The 27,869-nt window shown below is 51.5% G+C and overlaps 1 protein-coding gene and 1 pseudogene across 2 annotated transcripts in view; one reads left to right on the forward strand and one right to left on the reverse strand.

The window, feature by feature from the left end:
- Window positions 1-601: 601 nt before the first annotated feature.
- GLP2R (glucagon like peptide 2 receptor) overlaps window positions 602-27,869 on the forward strand; it is a 78,299-nt gene continuing 51,031 nt past the window's right edge. Inside the window, exons 1-4 of one of the 2 annotated variants that reach the window (XM_089318379.1) lie at window positions 602-875; window positions 13,078-13,165; window positions 15,304-15,408; window positions 20,992-21,113. In XM_089318379.1, the coding sequence (XP_089174505.1) occupies window positions 762-875; window positions 13,078-13,165; window positions 15,304-15,408; window positions 20,992-21,113 (429 nt within the window). In that variant the 5' untranslated portion in view covers window positions 602-761. Of the gene's footprint in view, window positions 876-11,187; window positions 11,323-13,077; window positions 13,166-15,303; window positions 15,409-20,991; window positions 21,114-27,869 lie in introns of those variants that run through there. The other variant, XM_070061385.2, reaches the window with a different exon arrangement.
- Window positions 8,817-11,240, reverse strand: LOC100338771 (dnaJ homolog subfamily C member 14-like; annotated as a pseudogene).

The following is a 27,869-nucleotide window of genomic DNA, read 5'->3' on the forward strand; positions in this document are numbered from 1 at the left end:
GGGTCAGGAAATCCACAGTGGAGCTGCGAGGTGGGCTGAGTGACTTGGCACGCGCGGGTGAGTTCAGAACGCCTGGGCATTTAAAAGGCCCCACGTTGGACTCTGCAGCACCTTGTCTTGTGGGTGTCTGGATGTGACCCCGGCCGCTGAGTGGGTGGGAGTAGCTTCCGGCCCTGGGGCTGATTGCTGTGGTGTCCCGGGCCAGGTAGCTGTCCCTCCTGGAGTCCCGACATACACAGGGCCTGGAGGGTGCCCGGCCTGTGTGGCCGGCCCAGCCTGGCCTGGAGAAACTTAATGCCTTAGAAAGAACATTCCCCTTCCAAGGATGCCTGTCTCCAGGCCCATGTCCTGCTGCCTGGTCTTGAGCCTCGAACCCCAGCCTGCCTCACTCTGGCCTGGGGTGGGGTGGGGTGGGAACCACTGACCCCTCTGCTTTTCTCCCTGGGCCCAGAGAACTCAGCTGACTTGGGGAAGGTCTGGAAAGAAAAAAAAAAAAAAAAGAAAAGAGAAAAAACCTTCCTTGCTTTTGGGTGGGGGAGGGAGGAGTTGGGGGAGGCCAGGGCGGGGCTGAGCCACAGCTGATGAGAAACTTTGAAGATTCAGTCCGGAGCTCGAAGGAGACGGGGACAGACGCCCTGGACACGGGCGCGGAGGATTTGTGCAAACATTTCCTCCCCGGACAAGGAGGAATGCCCGCGGAGGCCGCCCGCGAAGCGTCTCGGACAGCGAGAGGGGTGCATCCGCGTTGAAGGCGTGCGAGGATGAGGGGGGCAGCCGGCAGGGTCCCTGCTCCCTGGGGGTCCGGGCCCCTCGGCTCCTGGGCTCCTGGGAGGCCCTCCGTCATCATCCTGGTGTCGCTGGTCTCCATAGCCCAAGTAAGAGCGCTTGCTTATTCCGTGTGCCTCTCTCCTCTCAGTGTGATCTCTTGTGCGTGTTCTCCTGAGTGCAGGGGCACCTGGCTAGTGGGAAGCGAGACAAGGAAGTGGTGCCCTGCTGGCCTCTGAGCTTAAAGAGGGACCCGCTGTTGATATTTGGGTGTCTTTCTCCCAAGCCCTTTCTCTGTGCGTTGCTATAAACACGAATGAAATGATGCAGGCTGTTAGCTCTCCTGTCCTTGTCTCCTCCTGCGGCACTTCGCGGGCACTGCCCCACGCCGGCACGCTCTCTGCGAGTGACATTTAAAACTGCTGCCGCGCGCGCCTGTCTGCCCCTGGCTCTCGCTCAGGGCGGAGCGGTGGAAGCATTTTCTGTTCCTTTTCTTGTTCTTTCTTGCTATGTATTTAAAACAATAGCAGCATGCTTAGGTTAAGAAAAGACCCGTGAAGTCCAACAGAATATCAGCACCAGCCACAGGCTCCTGTGGTCCCAGCCTTCGATCTTTGTGGAGGTGACGTTAGTCCTGTCACATCCTGGTTAGGGTCATTAGCGTTTCGCTCCCCAGAGATCGCTCTCATGTCCACATGGGGGCTTTTACTTCCGGACGGTTTTACTTACAACTAATTAAAGAAAATAAACACAGCCTCAGGCAGTACATACTTTGTAATCTGCTTCTTTTAGTAACAATCTCCCCCCCCCCCCATTTATATGGGTCTCATGTCATGCTCTCTGCAATCCGGTGCTAATCCCATTTCACAGATGAGAAAACTGAGTCTTGGGGAGGTTAAGCGATCTTTGCCTTTGTCAGTTAAGTGTAGACCCAGGGCATGATCTTGATGGTTTTCAGCATGGGTTAGGGTGCAGTTAAACATCTTCTGGCCCTCTTCCAGGAGATTATACATTGTTGCCTTTGCTCTTTGCTGAGAGAGAGAGCTCTGTTCTAGTCTTTGGGGTCTTGAGAGCGCCAGAAGAGATGGCTCTCTTTCTCCTTTGATCCATGGGCAGGGCTGGCCGCTGTGAATAGCCACAGAATTCTGCGTCGCTTCTGCCCCCTGCACGGAGGGCTCAGGCTTGCTCTTGCTTCTTGGGCTTTTGTCGGTGGCAGCTAGGGACAAAACCCTCTGTGTCCACAGCTTCCTGGTGGCTGCCTTGAAACCCCCCTGGAGTTATATGCGTGACGATCAATGGTTCCGTGGTTTCAGACCCCCTAGGGGACGCCCCTTCCCCGCACATCCCTGAGGGGCCTGTAGCCCCAGGACCTGTGGTCCAGTAGGGGTGGAGCCGTTGTTTGCTTCCATTCTGGGAATTTGTCTCATTGAGAAATTCTTGTCTTTAACATTTCCATGACAGAAAAGCTAACTAACCTGATCTGATCATGGCACGTGGAAGGCTTGTATCCAGTTCTTGCCCTGGACCCCTGAAATGCATACAGTGAAAGCTTTTTTTTTTTTATTTTTTTTTTATTTGACAGGTAGAGTTATAGACAGTGAGAGAGACAGAGAGAAAGGTCTTCCTTCCGTTGGTTCACCCTCCAATGGCCGCTACGGCTGGTGCTGTGCAGATCCGAAGCCAGGAGCCAGGTGCTTCTCCTGGTCTCCCATCATCGGGTGCAGGGCCCAAGCACTTGGGCCATCCTCCATTGCCTTCCCGGGCCACAGCAGAGATCTGGCCTGGAAGAGGAGCAACCAGGACAGAATCCGGCGCCCCAACCGGGACTAGAACCCGGGGTGCCAGCGCCGCCAGCCCCGAGTGAAAGCTTTTAAAACAAGAGCACAGCCAGTTGTTTAGTTTCGCTCCCACACGCCGGGTCCTGCTGGAATGCTTCTTCACACACCATCTCATTTAACGCACACAGGCTCGGGCAGAGCGGTTAAGACTGAGCCCGTTTTGCAGCCGGGGGAAACTGAGCTCTAAGGGAGTTCTCTGATGGCTTTGAATCACGCAGCTCGGAGCCCTGGAGCCGGGGCGTCTCCCCTGGGGTGTTTGAGGTCCTGTGTTCTTTCTTCTCTGGCCCTCTTGGGAGCGGGTGGCCTATGGCTGTTTATCGGAGAGCAGCAGAGTTGAACACCACCAACCTCGGCTCCAACTCTGTGTCTTCCATCCTCCCCAGCGTCCCCCACTCCGGCTCCCTGTTTGCCGAGCTCCGGGCGCTGTCCCCAGGTCCATCTGGGATTCCGATGGCCTTCCCCTCGGTTCTCTGCCTTCCACCTGGTGTTCCCAGCCCAGAGGTTTCTGTTCCACGGCACTGCATGGCCGTCCTTGATTAATTTTGCTCAGAGACGTTTTCCTTGCGTGGAAGAGAAATGGCCATGTCATGTTTTCTGGCAAGGAGCCGTCATGTAATTCACTTAATGAGAAATTCGCAGGCGTGGTTGTTTCTGAATTCAAGTGGTGACGGAGTACGGTCTCCACACTCGCGTGTAAGCTGCTTTGACATAGAATCCTCTCTCAGGCTCTTGCAGAAGTGCCTTTTATGCATTGCTAGTGGGAGCATAAAACGGTGGCTTATTAAAAGAAATATTTTTTGGCAAAGATAGGTAGTTCGGTGGGATAGTATCAAAAACTTTAAAAATGTGTCTACTCTGTGACCCAGAAATTTCAATGCAAAGATTTTTCTCCTAAGAAAATGAAAATGGGCTCTACAATATTGAACTCTGAGGATTTTCATCAAAGCGTTATTTATATGAGCAAGCAGCTGAAAAAAAAAAAAAACAGCCGAAGAGCACTAAAAACCCAAGTTTTTCACATTCACTCATAGAAACCTCGGAGCTATTGAAAGGGTGTTTGATTAGCAGCGCCGGCCCCTCCCCTTTTTCTTAATATCTGCTCAACCAAGTTACATGTTGATATTGCAGCAAGTGGATTCCAGGTCAAACTGGATTTTTCCAGTTAGGAGGAAATCCATCCATATATCTCCTTTCTGTACCACTTTGTCATGGGGTTTAGCTATGGCTGAACTTGGGTGTACCTCTTGGGTTTTTTGGTATCTTCAGGACCTGCAAAGGGTTTGTCCAGCTCACCCAGACTGTCCACAGTCCCCCCTCCCCTTCAGTAACTTAAAATAATTTAAAATATTTTATTTTCATTTTATTTGAAACAGAGAGAGAGAGAGAGACAGACAGAGATGGAGAGAGATCTTCCTTCCACCAGTTCACTCCCCCAAATGCCTGCAACAGCCAGGGCTGGAGCAGACCAAAGCCAGGTTCCTGGAATTCAATCCAGGCACCCAAGTACTTGAGCCATCATTTGCTGCCTTCCAGGCTGTGCACTGGCAGAAAGCTGAGGTCGGGTGCGGAGGAGCTGGGACTTGAACGAGGCATTCTCATATGGGACGCAGGTGTCCCAGCCACCGGCTTAACCCAGGCACCAGACGCCAGCCCTTGAATCCAGTACCTTGCAGTTCTAGTTTGTGTTCTGCCTTTGACCCTGACTATTAGCCATGGCAAAGAGCAGGGGAGGGGAACATTAGTCCAGGGATTGGTTTTATTGTCTTTTTCTCAGATGGCTGCCAGTGAAGTCCCTGAGGACATACATTGCGGTCTATCCAGAAAGGGTCTTGTTTTGCCGACTTTTGATGATTCTGGAAGCTTATTATTTAGTTTTTAACTCTTCTGCTGATGGTGTGAAAATAATAGCATCAACTATGGTTCTACTAGGATCTTTCTTTCCCTCAGATAATGTTGTTAGCCTTACTTGTTACTTCTGGGCCTTGGCAGGGCGGGGAGGATACTAATGAAGATTGAAAACTCAGGGGCCGGCACCGCAGCTCACTAGGCTAATCCTCCGCCTGCGGTGCCGGCACCCCGGGTTCTAGTTCCGGTTGCTCCTCTTCCAGTCCAGCTCTCTGCTGTGGCCCGGGAAGGCAGTGGAGGATGGCCCAAGTGCTTGGGTCCTGCACCCGCATGGGAGACCAGGAAGAAGCACCTGGCTCCTGGCTTCAGATCGGCGCAGCACGCCGGCCGTAGTGGCCACTTGGGGAGTGAACCAACGGAAAAAGGAAGACCTTTCTCTCTGTCTCTCTCTCTCTCTCTCTCTCACTAACTCTGCCTGTCAAAAAATAAGTACATTAATTAATAAAAAAAAAAAAAAAGAAAAGAAAACTCAGGGAGCCCTTGGTGGTATAGTGGTGTGCCTAGCTGCCTTCCAGGCAGTTGACCTGGGTTTGAATCCTGGCCAATGTAAGTGACTTACTTCTTATGAGGCCAGCGCTGTGGCATAGTGGGTAAAGCCACCACCTTCAGTGCCAGCATCCCATATGGGCACCGGTTTGAGTCCCGGCTGCTCCTCTTCCAATCCAGCTCTCTGCTATGGCCTGGGAAAGCAATAGAAGATGGCCCAAGTCCTTGGACCCCTGCACCCGCGTGGGAGACTGGGAACAAGCTCCTGGCTCCTGGCTTTGGATAGGCCCAGCTCTGGCCGTTGTGGCCAATTGGGGGAATGAACCAGCAGATGGATGGATGACCTCTCTCTCTCTCTCTCTCTCTCTCTAACTCTGATTTTCAAATAAATAAATAAATCTTAAAAAAAAAAAGAAAACTCACTGGAGGGTCGGCATTGTGGTGCAGTGGGTTCAGCCACCACCTGCTATGCCAGCACAGAATATGAGCACTGGTTCAGGACCTGGCTGCTCTGTTTACAATCCAGCTCCCTGCTAACACACCTGGAACAGGCAGCAGATGATGGCCCAAGTACTTTGGCCCCTGCCCTTCACATGGGAGACATGGGTGGAGTTTCTGGCTCCTGGATTGGGCCTGGCCCAGCCCTGGCCATTGAGGCAATTGGGGGCATGAACCAGGAGATGGAAGACCTCTCTGTAACTCTCCCTTTCAAATAAATTAATTAATTAAAAAATCAAACTCACTGGATACTAAAAGCTAGGTTTAAATGCCAATTATTGTATCATCATTATTGTCATTTACTGGCGAACCCCACGGCTCCCACACTGGGTGGGAAGGTGCCCCAGGACACCCCTGTGAGCTCCTAGGGGCGCTGTGAACTACTTAAGGTTTTCGGGGGAAGCAGAGTAGTGGTGACATTTGTTGAACCCTGCAAACCCCAAGCTCAAGGTCGCCATGGTCCCAACAGCAGATCCTATTTCATTCTGTTTGACGCCGTGGTATCTGTGCAGGGCTGGGCTTCCTGCAGCAGCTGGGATACAGAGCAAGGATCAGGGAGCCCCAAAGGCCACGTGGAACAGGAAGCGAAGGTGGTGGCGTCCAATCTGATTCTAATGCCTGGGAGGTTGTGCAATGCCCAGCTGACTCTGAGTGGCTAAGAGATAAATATTTATGAAGCTAGTTGGACTTACCTACTTCATAAACGGGGCTTTAGATTTATCTCCTGGCCTAGGATGCTGTGGAAAAATTACTGAGATGGCAAGGGGAGCACACGTTGGCTGCGTACTGCACACAGCTCCCGCCATGAATGCCATGGTGGCGGTGGGTGTTTGGTGTGGAGGTCAAGACCCAGCATGTGTGTCCTCATCTCATATCTGAGTGCCCGGTTCAAGTCCCAGCTCCTCTGCTTTTTTTCCCTTTTTCCCTGTCTCAATCTTGTCTTCTTTCTTTGTATTTTGCATTTTAAATTATTTTTTTAAAAGATTTATTTATTTATTTATTTATTTTTGACAGGCAGAGTGGGCAGTGAGAGAGAGAGAGAGACAGAGAGAAAGGTCTTCCTTTGCCGTTGGTTCACCTTCCAATGGCTGTCGCGGCTGGCGTACCGCACTGATCCGAAGCCAGGAGCCAGGTGCTTCTCCTGGTCTCCATGAGGGTGCAGGGCCCAAGCACTCGGGCCATCCTCCACTGCCTTCCTGGGCCACAGCAGAGAGCTAGGCTGGAAGAGGGGCAACCAGGACAGAATCTGGTGCCCTGACCGGGACTAGAACCCGGTGTGCCGGCACCGCAAGGCGGAGGATTAGCCCACGGCGGCGGCAAGATTTATTTATTTGAAAGGTAGAGATTTAGAGAGAGAAGAGGAGGAAGAGAGAGAGAGATCTTCCATCCACTGGTTCATTCCCTAAATGGCCACAATGGCTGGGGCTGGACCAAGCTGAAGCCAGGAGCCAGGAGCTTCTTCCTGGTCTCCCACATGGATGCAGGGGCCCAAGCACTTGAGCCATCCTCTGCTGCTTTCCCAGGCATATTAGCAGAGAGCTGGATTTGAAGTGGAGCAGCCGGGACTCAAACCGGTGCCTGTATAGGATGCTGGCACTGCAGGCAGAGGCTTAACTTTCTATGCCACAGTATCGGCCCCTTACATTTTTTATTATTATTAACATTTTATTATTATTTTACAATTTTTAGCATTTTGCCACATTCACTTCAAATGTAGACATATGCATATACATATTTTTCTCTTTTTGAAACATTTATTTACTTATTTGAAGGGCAGAGTTAGAGAGGGAGGGAGAGACGGATCTTCTATCAGCTGGTTCACTTCCCAGATGGCCACAAAAGTCAGGCTGGAGCCAGGCCGAAGCCAGGACCAGGAGCTTTATCTGGGTCTCCTACATGGATGGCAGGAGCCCAAGCACTTGGGCCGTCGTCCACTACTTTTCCAGGCCATCAGCAGGAAGCTGAATGGGAAGTGGCACAGCCAGGACACAAACCGATGCTCGTATGTGATGCCAGCCTCACAGGTGGCGGCTTTACCCGGTATGCCAGAACGCCAGCCCCTGTACTATTTTTTCTTAGATAATATCACAGTGAAGGCTTCACTACAAGGCTCACAACCTGGGGAAAGAAGGTTATATTGTCACTTACATGGTATGATTCAGTGAGACAATACTTACAGCTAAGCACTAAATGATATGACAGCCACATAATCTTTATACTCTATATCAACTTCCATAAATGGCAGAAAGCACACAGTGTTTGTGTTTTTGGGCTCCTCTGCTTCCGATCCAGTTTCCTGCTGATGAGCACCCTGGGAGACAGCAGGGTGTGGCTTCAGTTCTTGGCTTCTTGCAGCCCACCTGGGAGACCCAGATGAACTTTCAGACTCCTGGTTTTGGCCTGGCCCAGCCCTGGCTATTGCAGCATTTGGGAAACGAATCCGAGTATGGAAGATCTCTGTTTGTCTCTGTCAGCTTTTCAAATGAAATGAAGATAAATAAGTGAATGCTATGGCGTTGGAGGGGGCGTGCTGGGCGGGAGAGAAGGTAAACTGGCATAATTACTGGAGAGGTGAAAACCAACTGGTCACTCAGTGGGCTCAGCACACAGGTGGTGTTCCTTTTCTGGCCTCTGTGTGTGTGTGTGTGTGTGTCTACATCTGTGTATGCGTGTGTGTCTCTGTGTTTATGTGTGTATATGTATGCATGTATGTGTCTGTATGTGTGTATATGTGTATATGTGTGTATGTCTACGTCTGTGTATGCGTATGTGTCTCTGTGTTTATGTGTGTATATGTCTGCGTGCATGTATGTGTGTATGTGTGTCTCTGTATTTATGTGTGTATATGTCTGTGTGCATGTATGTGTCTGTGTATGTGTGTGTATGTCTGTGTGTATGTGTCTGTGTATGTGTGTATGTCTGTCTATGTGTATGTGTGTGTGTTTATGTGTGCATATGTCTGTGTCTATGTATGTGTGTATATGTCTCTGTGTGTATGTGTCTACATCTGTGTATGTATGTGTGTCTCTGTTTATGTGTGCATATGTCTGTGTGCATGTATGTGTCTCTGTGTGTATATATATGTGTATGTATCTATGTCTGTGTGTGTATGTCTCTGTGTTTATGTGTGTATATGTCTGTGTGTATATGTCTGCGTGTCCGTATGTGTCTAATTACATTGGAAAGCCTTTACACGAAGCATCTTGGTTTACCAGCAGCTCCTCCACTCCCTGTTGCTACACATGTCCTATCTCATTCTTTTTTCTTCTGTTGTACACAGCCCTTTTAGCTCCTGACATTGATTTGAGGGTGGGGGGGTCAACATTAAAGGGGGCTCCTCACTTTCTTCTGCTGTTTTGCTTTGGCTTCAGCCTTGGGCACTGTGCTGTTGGGTTTTGAGGCTGTAGTGGCCCCAGGGCCAGGCTGAGGAGCTGCAGAGATATTCCCATTCGACATTTGGCCTGGGGGCCCCTTCAAGAAACCCTGAAGGTCAGCAGGAAGGCTATCTGGAGTGGCTCTGAGAGGTAACACAAGAAATAGTACGGCAAGAGATGAGTTAGAGCGAAACATATCTGAGTCAGTACCCAAAGTTCCTGGCAAGTAAGGCATTGAGCATCCCTGAACACCAGTCATCTGAAGCCATATTCAGAACTGCAATAGTGGATGGATCATATTGAGAGAAATAACACCTACCTCTGCCGCCCACTGGTGCCCGGAATCCCAGAACCAAACGAGATGCGATAAGGGACTCTGTGGCTATCTGGGGGAGATTCCCACTCACTGGCATCCAGCTCTCTGTGACGTCATACAGCTGTGACATCATACAGCTGTGACGTCATACAGCTTTCCATCCATCAGTGCCAAGGAGGTGATCGTGAGACCCAACTCTGCCCCAAAGTCTCCTTCCTGCAGCCTGGTACACTCCGCACAGCACCTGGCGTTCTCAGCTTCCCGATCCTTCTCAGACCTCCTACGCTCTCCTTGGCATCGGTACACGTTGTAGTGTTTGTTTATCACTTCCTTGAAGTCATCTTGTAACCTGGACAGAAACTCATTCACTGACTGACTCAGCTCATTCTCTGCCATTCGTTGCATCCCATAGTCCTTCCACCTCTCAGGACAGTGTCCCGAGCTGCCCGTCCAACCTGGAAGGCCTCCTCAGCCCGGAGATGATGAACCATGGTTGCTAGCCCAGCTGCCGATAGGCCTTCTCCAGTTCAACATCCGATGCTGTGGCTTCGACCCTGAGCACAGGAAAGGGGTTCGCTCAGCCTCAGGAACCCCAGCTGTGGCCAAGGGTCGAGCCACCTCCTCTTCAGGTTGGCAGTACCGCCCACCAGTGACGGGCGCATTCCCCTGTCTGTTAGTCCTCTGCTTGACCCAAGACAACCAACTAACTCTCCAGCCAACCCCACTGACTCTTCTTACCATCTGCTGTCATGGCCTGCGACGCTGGAAGGTTGGAGAATCCAGCCAAGGCGGGGCCAGGTGGTCTCATCCCTCCAGCCTCACTGGTCACCCGATCCCACCAGAAACCACCACCCCAACTGTAAACAGCCGGAGCCAGAAGCAGCAGAGCACCCAGTAGCCTAAGAAAGTGGGTGCGCAGTCCTGCCCCGACGTACAAGATCCCGTTTAGAGACTGGGTCATCGCCTGGGGTCAGCCCCCAAGCCGCCCTGCCTAGACTGCCACCCACACCCGAAATCGGTCCAGATCACTGCCTTTCAGCTGCCTGCATGCGTAGATGAGATGACCACAGGTTTCCACGTACGCTCCCACCAGTGCCAGCTGTCCAGTGAGCCACCGGAAGCCTGCTTGCCCGAGCTGACACAGTTCCTCTGCTCCCCACAGTCCCAGGCCTCTGCGCTTCTCAGCCTGACTCCATCTGTAGCTCAAGCGATGCTGACCTGGGAACCTGGGGTCCCTGTGTCCACCCTCCCGGGGATCCTCCTTGGTTGGGGGCGGTGCCTCTGTCTCCAGGATGGAGCTTTCTTTCCACCGGACACACGCGAAAGATCATGGGGAACTTAAGGGGCTCCTCCTCATCATATTCTTCTTCCACCTCTTCACCTCCCCACAAGGCTGGCAAGTTACAATGGTGGGAAAAGTTGCTAGAGAAAAGCTGTCTGGGACTCCAGGGCTCCCCTCTGGCAGTTGCAAGCAGATGGAATGGAAAAAAAAAAGGGTTCCCATCCTGGATCCCAGCCTCATTCTCTCTTGAGAGGGCCTGGTCAACTCCGGACTCGTCTGAAGATGTCTCACCCTGACCAGGTGAGAAGACCCCACCAGGGTCTTCTCCATCCCCAGGTGGTCCTGGACCCACAGTGGGGCGCATGGCTTGGATCCCATCGTTGGGCTGAGTTTGGGGGTCTGTGCGCACCTAGGACCACTGTTCTGTGAGGCAGCGGCTACCATCAGGAACAGTCCCTGCCGAGTGCCCGGGGCCTGAGACGGAAGTGTTTCAGGGTCCACGGAGGGTCCTGAGGTCTGTGGTGGTCTCCACACCAGCCTCCTTTTCCGGGGTGCTACTTGGGGGCTCCCTGGGGTTTCGCATCACTAGAACCCGGGGTGCTGGCACCGCAGGCGGAGGATTAGCCTAGTGAGCCGCAGCGCCGGCCCAGAAAGTTCTGAAGCGGAAGAGCAGCGGTAACTCCGCCCCCTCGAGCAGGTTCCCCGGCTCCGCCTCCCACTCCGCTTCCTCCCTCCTCCCCCGCAGCCACAGCTGTGACCTGCTCGTCCTACCTCATCCTCCCCATGCCCCAGGAAAGCACCCGAGTTTGTCGTTCCGTGGGAGAGAAGCCAAAACCTCCAAGCTGCCCGATGAGCCAGGTGACTTACGTAACTAACCCCTTCTGTCTTCCTTTCCCTACCTACCGCCCAGAGCTGCACCTCTGTTGCTTTGCTAGGAAGTGTATGACCACCAGGGTAGAATCCTCTTTTTCTGTGCACAAGTGTAAGATGTAGTTAAGGGGCCGGCCCTGTGGCGTAGCCGGTAAAGCTGCCGCCTGCTGTATCAGCATCCCATATAGACGCCGGGTCGAGTCTGGGCTGCTCCGTGCAGCTGCCTGCTTATGGGCTGCTTATGGGCCTAGGAAAGCTGGAAGAAGGCCCAGGTGCTTGGGCCCCAGCACCTAGGTGGGAGACCCAGAGGAAGCTCCTGGCTTCTGAACGGCCCAGCTCCAGCCTTTGTGGCCATCTGGGGAATGAACCAGCAGACGGAAGACCTTTCTCTCCTTCTGCCTCTCTATAACTCTTTCAAATAATAATACAGAAAAGACGTAGCTCGGCCCTTAAGGGATTCATGGGATAGTGAGTGAGGTGGCAAGTGAATAGTTGCTGGCAGCAGGTGCCGTGGGCTGTGGTGCTTGGTCGTGCGTGCGGTTGGAGGACACAGAGGAGGCGGGCTCCCAGCTCAAGACTTCAGGGACAGAAGTGGTCGAGCTGGGCCAGGGGCTGCAAGGTTTGAGCTGGGCCTTGAGAGATGAATAGGAGTTTGCCAGAAGGGAGTGCCAATGGGAAGTACAAAACAGGAAGTGGTGAGAGGGCATGACCTGGGACAGGCGTGACCAAAATATGAGAGTGGACAGGGCACAGTGGAAGGGCGGGACCTTCTGGAATGGGGAGGCAGGTGGATGGCGGTATGAGGCAGGAAGTGGACGAGGTGGGAGGCGGGGTTGGACGAGAAATTCAGGAGGTGGAGTTGATGGAAGCTGGTGGCTGGTTGGATATGGGGGTGGGGTTGGGGTGGAACAGAAAGAGTCGAGGATGGCAACTGGTTTCTGGTTTGTGACAGAGCGGACTGGACTTCCCTGGACAGCAGCCCACAGGGAATGGGAGCAAGCTGGATCAGGGTGCCGCCTGACTTGGTATACCAGTTGATTATGTAGTGGCCTTGTCTTCAGCTGATTCTAAATCCTTTTTGGGCTTTGTCTTGCTCTTCTTTGTATCTCCTGCAGTTGCCTCTTTACACAAGTCTTGGCACACAATACCAGCTCCCAGAATATGGGTCAATTGGAGAATCCCTGAGAGTGCGTCTTTCAAAGACAAAAGAAGGGGCACTGGTCCCCGGTGGGACAGCTCACTTACCTGGAAAGCCACCAAGAGGAGGATCCGTGGGATGGGGAGGGCGATGTCACAAGGCAATAGATTCCCAAGGCCTGGGCACAGCACCTGTCCACTCGGGGCCATTGGGCCTGCATGCACAGGCAGCTGGGCAGTGCGGGCCCCTGCAGCCTCCTGACTTCTCTGTGACGTGTTTCAGAGTCCCTGGGGTCCAGTAGTCCTAGGAGTGGGCAGCTGTGTATCTGTATGGGAACATGTGAAGCTGTAGCCCAAGTGTATTGTGTCCTCTTGGAGTGTCAAGCTCTTTGAAAGAGTTTTAAAAACTGTTTGTGTTTGCATTAAAACCAGTATGAGTAGACTGGAGTCATGTGGAATTCCTGTGTGTTTTAGGATAGACAATCCGATGCCACAGAAATTCTGTTTGTGTCTGCACTGCAAGCTGTCGTGGGCCCATCTGTGGGGAAGTTTGAGAATTGTGGTGTTTGCAGCTAATGGGAGGTGGTTGTGGTTTTGTCTGCTCAGGTCACAGGATCTCTCCTTGAGGAGACGACTCGGAAGTGGGCTCAGTACAGGGAGAAGTGCAGGAGAGACTTACTCAAGAAGCCATCTGGTACGTACTCGTTCGTAGCTGTTACCTGTGGCTTAGTGCCTTGGAGCCGTTGTCCTGGTGCAGCAGGTAAAGCCGCTGCCTGTGGTGTCGGCATCCCATATCAGAGCGCCAGTTCGAGTCCTGGCTGCTCCAATTCTGATCCAGCTCCCTGTTAATGCACCTGGGAAGGCAGTGGAAGATGGCTCAGGTACTTGACTCCCACACTCTGTGGGAGTTCCAGGCTCCTGGCTGTAGCCTGACCCAGCCCTGGCCATTTGGGGAGTGAACTAGAGGATAGAAAATTCGGTGTGTGTGTGTGTGTGTCCTCTCTCTGTTGCTCTTTCAAATAAATATTTCAAATAAATATCTTTTAAAAAAGATTTATTTATTTATTTGAAATTCAGAGTTACACAGAGAGGAGAGGCAGAGAGAGAGAGAGAAAGAGAGAGAGAGAGGGAGAGAGAGAGAGAGAGGGAGAGAGAGAGAGAGAGGTCTTCCATCCATTGGTTCACTCTCCAGTTGGCCACAGCGGCCGGAGCTCTGCCAATCTGAAGTCAGGAGCCAGGAGCTTCTTCTGGGTCTACCACGCAGGTGCAGGGGCCCAAGGACTTGGGCCATCTTCTACTGCTTTCCTAGGCCATAGCAGAGAGCTGGATAGGAAGTGGAGCAGCTGGGACTGAAACTGGCACCCTTGTGGGATGCCGGCACTGCAGGTGGAGGTTTTACCCACTGCGCCACAGCGCCGGCCCCATAAATAAATCTTTTAAAAGAGCTTAGTGGCTTAAAATGATGGCAGCCATTTATCATCTCTCACTTGTTCCTGGGTCAGGAACTCCTTGAGCACACACAGGGTCTGCCGCTTTCTGATCCAGAGTCCGGGCTTGAGCTGGGAGTCTCTAAGGCATCTGTGCCTGCTGACTGATGCTGCCTGTGCGCTGAGAGTCGGGCCTGGGCAGGTGGCCAGAGCACCTCGCCTCCATGTGATGGCGGGAGCCCGCCAGCAAGCCTGTTTAAATGCCACATGGCCCCTTCTGACCTGGTCTCAGCACTCATGACATCCCCTCTTGCCACGCTGTGTTGGTTCAGACAGCTGCAAAGCTCCACCCAGGCTCAAGGGGAGGGAACACAGCCCCCCACCTCTCTTCGTAAAAGAATAAGTGAGAGGCCGGCGCCGCGGCTCACTAGGCTAATCCTCCGCCTTGTTGCACCGGCACACCAGGTTCTAGTCCCGGACGGGGCGCCGGATTCTGTCCCGGTTGCCCCTCTTCCAGGCCACCTCTCTGCTGTGGCCCGGGAGTGCAGTGGAGGATGGCCCAAGTGCTTGGGCCCTGCACCCCATGGGAGACCAGGAGAAGCACTGGCTCCTGGCTTCGGATCAGCGCGGTGCGCCGGCCGCGGCGGCCATTGGAGGGTGAACCAACAGGAAAGGAAGACCTTTCTCTCTGTCTCTCTCTCTCACTGTCCACTCTGCCTGTCAAAAAAAAAAAAAAAAAAAAAAAAAAAAAAAAAAAAAAAAAGAATAAGCGAGAGGGGTTAGCAGCCCTGTGCCACAGCACACTCACTGCCTAATCTCGTGGCGTGAGCAGTGGTTGTAGATTAATCTGAAGATCTTCCAGGTGGGTGGTTGTGGAGGGGGAGGTCCCCCATCTCCCAGGGTGTTAACTAAATCTGAGCACCAACATTTCTCTTATTCAAGTACACCTTAAGTTCAGAACATGCTAGCAACGACACAGTAGTTTGGTCAGCCCACAGCCTTGCCTCTCCACATGCTGATACTGTAATGTGCCTGCCTTGCAAAGAAACAAAGAGAAAGCACCTTGGCCCATTGCCTCTGAGCTGCCCCTGTCATGCTCCTGGCTTCCTAGGATCATTTCATTCAGGGTCCTGGAGGCTGACTCTCCCTTCCTTTCTGGAGGTCAAGTTGGGTAGACAAAGGTACCACGCTTGGGGTTGCATTCAACATTGGTGTGCTCCCCAAATCATTCTTCCTCCTCTGTAGCCTGTCTGGAGAATGGGGACCACTCTGGTGGTCTCTGCACAGGATACAGTGGCTTCTGATGGGAGGGAGATGGGTTCCGGGCGCCCCGGTGCCTCTGAGTCTATCAGAGGACCCCGGGCTCCAACACTGATGTTCATTCTGGCGCCTCTTCTGTCCACAGGCATATTCTGTAATGGGACGTTTGATATGTACGTGTGTTGGCCTCATTCTTCTCCCGGGAATGTCTCTGTTCCCTGCCCTTCCTACTTGCCTTGGTGGAATGAAGGTAAGACACCTTATGTGCCCAATTTCCAACCGTTCCTTTAAGGGGTGGTCCCTCCCGGGTAGACCAAGTTGGGGGTAGAGAGAGGGCTCCCCTGTATTGCTTTGCTCAAGTCCTCCTCCCCCAGCAGAGGCCTCCCCTTCGGCTCTCAGTGTCGCATCTCCCCTCTCCATCTTCTTGCCATTCTGCCCTTCCATGCACAGAATAGTTGTCTTTGCTTTGCAGATAGGATTCAGACCTGGCTGCCGTGAGGCCAAGAGTGGTAGGATTTATGGAGGGGCAAATGTGGGAGGCTCATGTCCACACAGCTTTCAGAATGAGGAGGAAGGACTTTAACTTTCCCTTGAATCCATGAGTTTTTTTTTTTTTTTTTTTTTAAGTCCCATGGGACTTGGATGGCGAATTTAACCCCTTAGTTTACCCTGATGCCTTTGCAAGGATGTGACTGCTACTTAGGAGCCCAGGATATGATCCTATCCCAGCCTGCCCCAGGAGCCTTGTCCTCTTGGTTATTTTATTCTGGAAAGGGAGAGAAACAATGACAGGATTAGAATCTTGCTGCTTTTCTCCAAAGATCACAGGCGAATATATGGAGAGCTGAAGCTATTCTCAGGAAACATAAGCGGTTATGTAGTTCCAGGCAAAGCAAGGTGGTGTGTTTCTGAGGAGGGTGAGACAATAGTGTTTTGTATTTAATTGTAACCCAAGCAATCACCATTTTAGCGAAACTTAGGTTTCAGTGTTTGCTCTAGGAATGAGTGAGAAGAGGGGGGGCCGCATTTCCGGGAGGGACACATTGGATGGAGCTGCTGTCTGACGAAATCCACTTGGAATCAACCCAGGCGGCGTAAGGATGTGAGGTTTAAGAGCGGGTGGAGATAGGAGGGACCTCGCTGGCCGCCTGAAGGGGTCTGAATGATTCAGCAAACACGGAGCCAGCTCAGTGAGGCAGGAAGAGAGCGCTGCGTGTGCCGTCAGGAGCCCCGGGGGGGGGGGGGGAGCCGGGCCCTCTGTGTCCTGCTCTGGGACTTAGAGCAGTTCCCGGAGCCCTGTGAGCTGTGGTCTCCCATCTGTTGAGCAAAGTGTACGACAGCTGTGTCTTAAGCTTGTTTTGGGGGATCACTGACAGGGCAGGCACAGCAGATGCCTCGGCAGTGGGAGCTGAAGCTGAGTCGGAGGCCGAGCGCCTCGCGTTCTCCAGGTCTTTAAGGCCCTGAGTGTCCAGGACTCCTCCAGGGCACATGGAGCAGACCCCCACCCTCCAGCTCCACAAAGTCGCTCTTCTCATCCAAGAGCTAAACAGACAGGTGCATTTCACTCTAAGATAGAAGTGATCAAAAACCCACATTTACATAGAAGTTAAAAAGAGAGGTGGGCATTTGGCCTCGTGGTTGGGATTCCTGCATCCCACACCACAGTGCCTGGGTTGAACTCCTGCCTCTGGCTTCTGATTCCAGCTCCCTGCTAATGCACACCCTGGGAGGCAGCAGGTGATGGCGGCTCAAGTAACTGGGTTCCTGTCACCCACGTGGACTGAGTTCCTGGCTCCCAGCATTAGCCTGGCCCGATCCTGGCTCTTGCAGGCATTTGGGGAATGATTGGAGATCTCTCCCAGACCATTCTCTGACTGTTGAATGAATGAATGAATCTGTTAGCAGGTTCTGTGCTTCTGAAGTGTACCGTTTATAAAAGGTGAGAAGTGACTCTTCCACACTGCATTTTTTTTTTCATTAAGTCTTTAGCATCCAAACGAGATCCTGCAGTAAAAATGAGGAGGTAGAGAAAAAAATTGCAGGGGTTTAGGGAGCATCTACAAAGGTGAATACGTGCGCAGGAATTCTTGTGATTTGAGAGTAGGAGGAGCACAGAGTGTGGTGGGGCGTGCAGGCTGTGCTGGTATCTCAGGCAGGTGTCTGGGTCTGGGGACAGGGAATTGTGTACTGCACTAAGGACCTTGGACTTGCCTTGGTAGAGCAAGATTATGTGCAGCCATGATGGGAGTGGAGGCGTGAAAAGATGTAAGAAGAGGTAGTTTGGGAAGACAACATTGGCACCCTATGGCGGTGGGATGGAGGAATGTAGGGAGCCAGGCTGTGTGTCTGGTAGCTGCTGTGTGGTTCAGAAAAAGGGGTGCTAAGAGTCTGGATTCATGCGGAGCCAAGAGTTTGGAGAGGAGGGGGAAGACGAGAGAGCAGTCGTGCAGGTAGAATGGTCCAGGCTTGACATCAGGTGGAGGAGAAGCTGAGGGACAGTGATGGGCTCACACTCCAGATGGCCCCACCCGCATTCACCCCAGTTGGTAGCCGGGTCCCCTGGCCTCGCCACCCCTCCATGCCTCACTGCTGGGCTCAGGTGAGTGGCTCACTCCTACCCCCCGTTGCTACTTCCTGATCTATACACTGGTCCCCAACCCCAGATCTGGTCCCCTTCCAACCATCATGCACCTTAAGCCTCCTAAGATGCCAGTTGGTCTATAAATGGCTTTGCAAGTCCTTCTGCCACCTGGCCCTGCTGTCCTCTCTGGCACTTTCTCCTGTTTCCTCTTCCCGGTGGCTCCAGCCAAGTGCAGCACTCCAGGATCCTCCACCTGCCCAGCTATTGCCAGCCAGGGTCTTTGCTCACAGCTCTATCCGGGATGCCACCTCTAAGCTCCTGCCCACGCCTCCCTGCCCGTAAACCCAACCTCAACGCTCGCTTCTAATCCTTCCTCCTTCTGGGTGGTTTCTCCAATGACCCTTCTGCATGCAAATGCACCCCTGTACCTCTGCCTTTTTCATGCCTCTTCTACACCTGTGCAGCTGCCTGTCTTAGCATTTGTGCCAGTCTTCAGCACTTTGGATTGGCGCTCCCCTGGCTAGACCAAAATAAACTTAATCTTTTTTTTTTTTTTTTGACAGGCAGAGTGGACAGTGAGAGAGAGAGAGACAGAGAGAAAGGTCTTCCTTTTGCCGTTGGTTCACCCTCCAATGGCTGCCATGGCTGGCACGCTGAGGCCGGCGCACCGTGCTGATCCGAAGGCAGGAGCCAGGTGCTTCTCCTGGTCTCCCATGGGGTGCAGGGCCCAAGCACCTGGGCCATCCTCCACTGCACTCCCTGGCCACAGCAGAGAGCTGGCCTGGAAGAGGGGCCACTGGGACAGAATCCGGCACCCTGACCGGGACTAGAACCCGGTGTGCCAGTGCCGCAAGGTGGAGGATTAGCCTAGTGAGCCGCGGCGCCGGCATTAAACTTAATCTTTTCATTCCATTTTCCATGAACTTTGGGAAGCATCCTCATATGAGTGACCAAAGCAGAATCCTGTCCCTCTCTTTCTCTTTTTTAAAAGATTTTATTTTATTTTTTTGAGAGTTAGAGTTACAGACAGTGAGAGAGAGACAGAGAGAAAGGTCTTCCACCCGCTGGTTCACTCCCCAAATGGCTGCAATGGCCGGAGCTGGGCCAATCCGAAGCCAGGAGCCAGGAGCTTCTTCCAGGTCTCCCACGTAGGTGCGGGGGCCCCAAGTGCTTGCACCATCTTCCACTGCTTTCCCAGGCCGTAGAGGAGCTGGAATGGAAGTGGAGCAGCCAGGACTAGACCCATATGGGATGCCAGTGCCGCAGGCTGAGGATCAACCTACTGCACCACAGTGCCGGCCCCCAATTTCTCTCTTTGCGGGGCTCACGGTGTAGTGGGAGAGACAGACCATAGTCAGTACACACTGCACCTAAGTATAGATATGATCTGCTCTGAACAAGATAGAACAGGGGGGAGGGTGGGGTGGTTGCTGTGGGGGGAGTCAGTTCACTTGTAAATTGGGAGGTCATGGAAGGCTTCCTTTTGAAGACTCATGGAGGTAAAGGTTTTGGCCAGCAGGGGAGGTGTGTGCGGGGGAGAAGGGGACAGTGGTGCAGAGATCCTTCGAGAGGAGCCTGCGGATGTGGCTGGAGCACGTAGCAGGAGGAGAAGCAGGAGATCAGGGCGCAGAGCACTGGGGGCTGGGCACTACTGGACTATTTGGAAGGCCAGCGGAGGGCTCTGACTGTTCTCAGACAGGCCTTGGAAGATACTGGGCAGAAGCATGATGTGGTATGACTGAGTTTATTCAGTTCACTGCCCACAGGGGCCAGACTGCCAGAGGAGTCTGGTAATCCAGGTGAGAGATGGTGGTTCTGTTTAGGACGGAAGCAGGGGGTGGGTCTCTGGATCTGTTGGAAGGGTACTGATGACCGGATTGGCTGAGGAGCCAAAGGAGGGCTGAGAGAGACAGAGACAAGGCAAAGGTGATGCTAAGTTTAGAGACAGAGGACTGGGAAGATGTTTCTCATCCATGGTTGTTGGACAATGTGTGTATGTGTGTGTGTGGGGGGTAGATTTTGAGGAGGAGCTGAAGAGATTGGTTCAGAGGGACCTGTTAATGGAGACATAGGTTGGACACCCCAGCCAAGCTTCAGGTGGGCAGGCGGATGACGACGTGGGTCCCCATCAACTGGATTCAGCCCATCACTGTTGGTGGTCTGTGAGGTGCAGCGTCAGGACTGGGGAGCTCCCACGTGTTTCCTACTTTTCCTTTGCAAGTGCAGGCCTTGACGTTTCAGGCAGGAGGGACTCCTGGGATAGGCAGGGCTGAGTCACAACAGCACTGGACACCCAGCATCGCGCGCGCGCGCGCACACACACACACACACACACGCTTTCATTTCACCCTCCCTAAAGCATGGAGGGTTCAAACCATTATGATCCCCTGTTCCTGTATTTTTTTATTTTGTGATTTTTTTTTTTATTTTTTGACAGGCAGAGTGGACAGTGAGAGAGAGAGAGAGAAAGGTCTTCCTTTTTGCCGTTGGTTCACCCTCCAATGGCTGCTGTGGCTGGCTCGGTGAGGCCGGCGCACCGTGCTGATCCAATGTCAGGAGCCAGGTACTTCTCCTGGTCTCCCATGGGGTGCAGGGCCCAAGCACTTGGGCTATCCTCCACTGCACTCCCTGGCCACAGCAGAGAGCTGGCCTGAAAGAGGGGCAACCGGGACAGAATCCGGCGCCCTGACCGGGACTAGAACCCGGTGTGCTGGCGCCGCAAGGCGGAGGATTAGCCTAGTGAGCCATGGTGCCGGCCTCCCCTGTTCCTAAAGAAGATACCGGAAGGCTTAGAGAGCAGGAGGGCTGACCACGAGGGACATCAGGCTTCCAGCTCACATGCAGGTGGCGGAGTGGGTGGCAGGGGTGTGCCTTCCCACATGCCAACACTTTCTCTTCTTCATGGCATTGCCTCGTGGACCTCAGGGAGATGCTGCCTCTCTGAGCAAGCACCCGGCATCCTAGTGGTGTCCCCGATCCGGGCTGTACCTTGGCGGGGTTATGACATCTCTGAGTCACCAGACTTTGGGTAAACACAGTGGACATTAGCGGATCATGGTTTGTTAGGAAATTGAGAAACTTCCGTGTTTTTCTTTCCATCCCAAATAAACAGTAGAGATGCTAATGAGCTCCCAAAAGGGGAAATGAAAATCTCTTTTCCCTGGGATTTTCTACAGCTTTGTGGCCTTCTAGCACGCTTGGGGAACAGGCTGCGTGTTCTGACCTTTCCTCCAGAGCTCTGTTTGCTTTCAGAGAGTCCAAGAAGGGCCTACAGACACTGCTTGGCCCAGGGCACTTGGCGGACGCGAGAGAACACCACAAATGTTTGGCAGGATGATTCCGAATGCTCCGAGGACCACAGATTCAACCAAACCGTGAGTCTGCCCAGCTCACTGATAAGGCGTCCAGACCCAAACCCCCCTCCCCTTCCAGGACACCCAAGTGGCCAGCCAGCTTCAGGGGGTCACACAGCAGGAGGCCTTCCCCTGGTCTGTCGGCCCCATGCTTTCCTGGGGGAGTGCCCAGTCACACAAAGCAGCACAGAATTCCTTTGGCTCCTAGGGCGAAATGCAAAAATCCTAAGGGAAGTCGGTCTTCCAGGCACTTCTGTTCCCCGGGCCTGGGACACCTTTCCCAGCTGCCCCCGTGTCGAGCTCCTTGTCATCGCTCCAGCACAGTGCAGATGTCTCCTGGGAGGCGACTCCAAGCACTGCCAGGTAGGGGAGGTAGGACTTGAGGAGGAAGACACAGGTGCAGGTCTGGTGATGAGGGCTCCTGAGCCCCATGAAGGACTTAATTAGGTCTGCGTGCTTCTAAGTCGGAGGCACTCATAACTCAGGTGTTGGCACTGGGCCCAGGCTGGACGCAGGAGGCAGGGAGAGCCCATAAGAGCCATTTCAGTAACTCAGCCCAGATATGAGGAAAATGCCACTGAGGGTAGAAAAGGAGGAAAGATGGATTGATAGGTTTCCAAGGAGAGGAACTGTGGGACCAGCTGCTGGGGGGCATGAGAAGGTAAGTCAAAGGCATCAAGGTCTCGGGTTTCTGGCGTGGACCCATGAGATGTGACAATGCCTTGGACTGAGATGCCCTTGAACTCCCCTGTGTTCTAGAAACTCCTTGACCTAAGTCTTTGTTCTAACTTGAGCCTACAAACCAACCCTCCCCTGCCTCCCAGCTTATTTGGATTTTGAGATTCTTTAGCTTGGGGTGGATGTTGGATGCAGTGGTTAGATTGCCACTTGGGATGCCTGTATCCCATAACAGAGTGTCTGGGTTCAAGTCCCTGCTTCTCCACTTCTGATTTCAGTTTCCTGCTGTTGTGCACTGTGGGAGGCAGCTGTGATGGCTCAAATACTTGAGTCCATGATTGAGTTCTAGGCTTCTGGCTACAGCCTGTCCCACCCTGACTGTTGAAGGCATTTGGGGAGTGAATCAGTGGATGGAAGATCTCTATTTTTCTCTCTTTTGCCTTTCAAGCAAAGTGAAAAAAGTAGATTAAATATATTCTTTAGCTTTCTGAAGTCATTTTAACATCTTTCCTTGAACACTAAAGATATTTTAATGCTCTAAAGTTTGGGGCAGGGGAAAGCAAGGGCTTAGTGTGATGTGAGCCCTCAGTCTCTCTCTCTCTAGGCATCCATAAGATGGGATTGAGGGCTGGGCAATTGGCCTAGCAGGTGCTGGATGAGATGCCCACAACCCACATCAGAGTACCTGGGTTCAGTTCCTGGCTATGCTAGTGCACACCCTGGCGGGGGGGGGCTGCAGCAGGTGGTGGCTGAGTTTGGGCCCCTATCACCCACATGGGAGACCTGGGTCAAGTTCCAGCTAGGGGCCATTACAGGCATTTGGAGAATGAACCAGTGGATGGAGGCTTTGTGTCTATCAGTCAGAGTGTCTCAAATAAATACATAATAATGCTTAAAGAGATGGAATTGATCGTGCCCACTGCAGTGGCCTAGTTGTGAGGCTTGGTGGGGTAGGGGAGAGGGCAGTGAATATACAGTGATTAATCCACACCCCAGGGCTCCCTGGGCACTTGATGGTGATAATTGTTGCATTTCTTCTCAGAATGTATCCCTGGGCCTTGATAGGAAATCCTCCCCCTTTCCTCCGGGCCTCTCTCTGGCCTACTCTGGGGCTGTAGTCATAGTCTACTGGTCCAAGTAAGTTTTTGGTATCTGTGCTGGTGGCTTTTCTGCGCTGGCTGCTTTTTTTTTAAAAAAAAATTATTTTATTTATTTGAAAGGTAGAGTTACAATGAGAAAGAGAGAGATCTTCCACCCCCTGGTTCACTGCCCAAATGGCCACAACAGAGAGAGAAAGAGACACACACACACTACCTACTGGTTTACTGCCCAAAGACCACAACAGTGAGGGATGGGCCAAACTGAAGCCAGGAGCCAGGACTTTCATCTAGGTCTCCTACATGGATGGCGGGGGCCCAAGGACTTGGACCATCTTCCACTGCTTTCCTAGGCTCATTAGCAGGAAGCTGGATGGGAAGTGGAGCAGCCAGGACTCAAACCATTGCTCATATGGGATGCTGGTGTCACAGGTGGTGGCTCAATCAGTGCAGCCTCAATGCCAGCCCCAACATTGTCTGCCCCCTTTTTTTTTTTTTGACAGGCAGAGTGGACAGTGAGAGAGAGAGAGAGAGAGAGAAAGGTCTTCCTTTTTGCCGTTGGTTCACCCTCCAGTGGCCCAGGAGCCAGGTACGTATCCTGGTCTCCCATGCAGGTGCAGGGCCCAAGTACTTGGGCCATCCTCCACTGCCCTCCCTGGCCACAGCAGAGAGCTGGCCTGGAAGAGGGGCAACCGGGACAGAATCCGGCGCCCTGACCGGGACTAGAACCTGGGGTGCCGACGCCGCAGGCGGAGGATTAGCCTAGTGAGCCACGGCGCCGGCTGATTGTCTGCTTTTTAAAAAATATAATATTTTATTGTCTTTGAGTCATTTTCGTTGTCACTTACAAGTGAATTATTTAGATATCCTTTCTACATTGTAAACCACATTCATGCATTTAAAATATCAGATGCTTTAAATCTTTTAAATATCTTAAATACATGTTAGTTGTAACAAGCCAATCTTTTCTAATGTGTAAATGATTCTAGTTTATTGACTACATCAAGGTTATATGGTAAGTCTTAGGCTTTTTTAAATACATCAACTCCATTTTTGTTGTTTCCAACTTAAACCTAAGGTATAAAATCAAGTATATATAGACATATTTTGTATTGGAATCATGATGCTAATGTATCAGCTCCTCTCATAGGCCAAATTCTCCAAATACAGTCAGTCCTCTCTGTGGGTTTTGCTTCCCTGTATTCAGCCATCCATCAAAAATATTAAAAAAAAAATCTATAGTGAACATGTACAGACCTATTTTCCCATCATTATTTCCTAAACAACAAAGCACACAACTGTTTACATAAGCTCTCCATTGTGTTATAAGTAATCAAAGGGGATTTAAAGCATACAGGAGGATGTGCATGGGTTATGCTCAAGGGCAGATACTACGCCATTTTATGTAAGGGGCTTGAGCACCTGTGGGTGTTGGGTCCAGAGGGTCCAGGAGCCAACCCCCCAGGGATACTGAGGGATGACTGTAGAAATACCAATTACATACAAGTTGTGCAAATAGTTAAAAAAAAAAAACCCTGCATGTGAGGGATGGCTACAGGGATAGGGAGGTGATGATACCAAGTAAGGTTTAATGGGAGAATCTACAGGTGTCTTTTATAAAATTCCTCCGATTTTGCCGTGTGTTTGATATTTTTCATAATATAGAAAAAAAATCCTATGTCTGAATGTTACACAAAACTATTCACCTTGCAAGATTAAGATAAAAGGCAAAAACTCACACTAAGGAAACAAGCTGACCCAAGAAACCAGGGGTTTCCGTCACAGGAGACATGGTTGCCTGTAGTCCGGGGAGATTTGTTTGGCCCGCTTATCAATGCCAGTGGTGTGGTGTTTTAGTGAATGGCTTCTGTCTCCTCCCCACAAACTAAGAAGGGCCCTGATTTGTAACATTGGCTAATTTTTTGTGGGTGTGAATGCTTCCACCATGGCCAATTTCAAGGTACCCATGTGACATCACCAAACGCAGTAGCTCACCGCTAGATGTGTGCAGATTAACTATGGCGCAAGCAGTCACAGTGGCACTGGATGGAGACACGGAGAAAAGGAATCAGGGAGGGATGAGTTCTGGGTATTGGTTCCTTTATTTTAATTATCTGAAAGGCAGAGAAACAGAGACAGAGATCTCCAGTCCACCGTTTCACACCTCAAATGCCTGCAGCAGCAAGCGCTGGGCCAAGCTGCAACCAGGAGTCTAGAATTCCATCTGGGTCTCGCACATGGGTGGGAGGGACTCCAGTACTTTAGCCATCACCTGTTGCCTCTCAGGGTGTGCATTAGCAGAAGCTGGAATCAGAAGTGTAGCCAGGGCCGGCGCCGTGGCTCTCTAGGCTAATCCTCCTCCTGCAGCGCTGGCACCCTGGGTTCTAGTCCCGGTCAGGGCGCCGGATTCTGTCCCGGTTGCCCCTCTTCCAGTCCAGCTCTCTGCTGTGGCCCGGGAGTGCAGTGGAGGATGGCCCAAGTGCTTGGGCCCTGCACCCGCATGGGAGACCAGGAGGAAGCACCTGGCTCCTGGCTTCGGATTGGCGCAGCTCCAGCCATGCCGGCCATTTTGGGGGTGAACCAACAAAGGAAGACCTTTCTCTCTCACTGCCTAACTCTGCCTGTCAAAAAAAAAAAAAAAAAAAGAAACGAAAAGAAGAAGTGTAGCCAGGAATGCTCTGATACAGGATGCAAGCATCCCAAGCAGCATCTGAACCGTGTGCCAAATGTCGGCACCACCACATAGTTTTGATCATGCTTGTGTTTTACAACCAGTTCCCCCAAAACTTGCCAACTGGCTCTCAGAAGCCAGTATGGTGGCATCACAGGGTCTAGCACGGTGATTTTCACTCTCACCCAAACGTTGAGTCCCAAGTCCAAGTTTTTAGAGGAGATTGAACTTTCCCAGGTGCAGGGTACTGCACCGCCTAGTTGTCTGGTGCAGCTGGAGCCTGCCTTGCCCCATCCTGGTTGTGGCTCCCTTCCTGTAGAAGCTTGTCGGGGAGTTGGCAGGTCCTTGGTGCTCTAAGTCTGCACAGTCTTGCCAGCAGGCGTGAACCAGCCAGGTGCTTCTCCTGGTCTCCCATGGGGTGCAGGGCCCAAGGACTTGGGCCATCCTCCACTGCACTCCTGGGCCACAGCAGAGAGCTAGACTGGAAGAGGAGCAGCTGGGACAGAATCCGGCGCCCCGACTGGGACTAGAACCCGGGGTACCAGCGCCGCAGGCAGAGGATTAGCTTAGTGAGGCGCAGCACCGGCCTCCAAGCCTCTTTTAAACCCTGTGACCTGACTTGAGTTGGCGGCATTCTGTGTCCCTTGCACAGTTTTCCTGCGTGATGGACAGTTCCTGCCTCCTTCAGGGATCAAGGTGACACCTGTGGGAGTCTGTTTATCTTAAGAGTTATTCTGGCTTGTGTCACAACACCAAACTCAGGCTAATCGCACGTTGTGAATGGCACAAAAAGTTTTGTGTTTCTTTCCTTCCCTCCTGGACTGTCAGCTGCAAGAAAAATGTCCTAGTCCTGTTTGAAACCCATCCCCTGGCCTAGTGCTAGGATGCACAACAGGCTTTATATACAGCAGGCACTTAATACATGCCCAATGAGTCGGTTGGTCTGTGTTGGGGCTTAAGCATTAATACCGGCTTTGAAGTTCCCCAGGTGAGCCCGCTGTGCAGGCGAGACAGGAGCGGAGGTGTTCCCCGGCAGGTGTGAGCCTGAGTTGGGTGTGCAGCGGCACTGTCACAAGGTCAGGTGATGGGAACAGCAAGTCAGGACTTCAACACTGCATTTTCACAAAGACAGGAAGCAAAGAGCTGTCTCTTCCCCTCTCTAATCGGTTGTGTTTCTAAGAATTCAGATACTTAGAAAGAAACAGCTTCTGGCCATGTTTACCTGTGTTTCTCAGAGAGGGTTGAAACATTGCCCAAAAAAGGCCAATGTTAGTAAATCTTTGCCCTGCAGAATTTTGGCAAGCAAAATATGTTCTTTCAGCAAGCGACATGTTGGGGATCCTTATGCATGTTCAATGGCACTTTCTAAGAAGATTGTGTGCATGTGTGTGTCTGCGTGCATAAGCACTAGCAAGTATGTTTAGACTCCTTGGTATGGAATTATGTTTAGTGCTATAGAAATAAATTGTTATTTTGCCTTACTTCAAGCTGTTTTCTTTGCCCTTAGAAAAAACTGCTTTCCAGAAAGACAAAAACCACATGTTCTCTCTCAGAGTAGAAGTTAAAAAAATATATAAAAGAAAAAAGTGCTTTCCATTATTTAACTTAATATTTATTGTTTTTGAGATAACATTTTAACTGTATATTATAGTCACATAATCAACATATATCAATTGCTAAATACATATCATATATAACTTTTAACATGTATAGTACATTGTTGTAATGATACATTTTTATTTTTTCATTTTCAATATAATTTATCAATTTTATGCATTTTTCCAACATTTTATTTAGAAATACTCTAACATGTTAAAGAATTAAAATAGGGGTAGGCATTTGGCCTCATGGTTGAGAGGAACATGTCCCACATTGGAATTCCTGCATTCAGTACCTGGCTCTGGCTCCTGAACCCAGCTTCCTGCTAAAGCAGGCCGGGGGGTGTAGTGGCTGGTTGGGTCCCCGCCATCCATAGGAGATGCTTGGATTGAGTTCCTGCATCCCAGCCATTGCAGGCATTCGGGGAGTGAGCAACAGATGGGAGAGCTAGCTCTTTCTGTCTGTCTGTCTCTTAAATAATTAAAATGCTAAAGAAGAAAAATAGGTATTGATATTTTGCCACATTTGCTTTCACGCAATCTCTTTCTGCAGTAGTTGAAAATAGTTTGCAGGCACCATGAGATTTCAACTCTAAAAATTCATCAGGTATCTCCAAGATAAAGGACATTATTCCACAGAACTGTATCAGCATTATTGCAATTAAGTAATTAACAGTGATTTCATCATATCATCAATATTCCAAATTTCCCTATTTTTTTCTCCAAGTTTTGT

This window comes from Oryctolagus cuniculus, chromosome 17, assembly GCF_051225735.1.
Source record: "Oryctolagus cuniculus isolate XC-2025 breed Fujian yellow rabbit chromosome 17, ASM5122573v1, whole genome shotgun sequence".
Lineage (NCBI taxonomy): Eukaryota > Metazoa > Chordata > Mammalia > Lagomorpha > Leporidae > Oryctolagus > Oryctolagus cuniculus.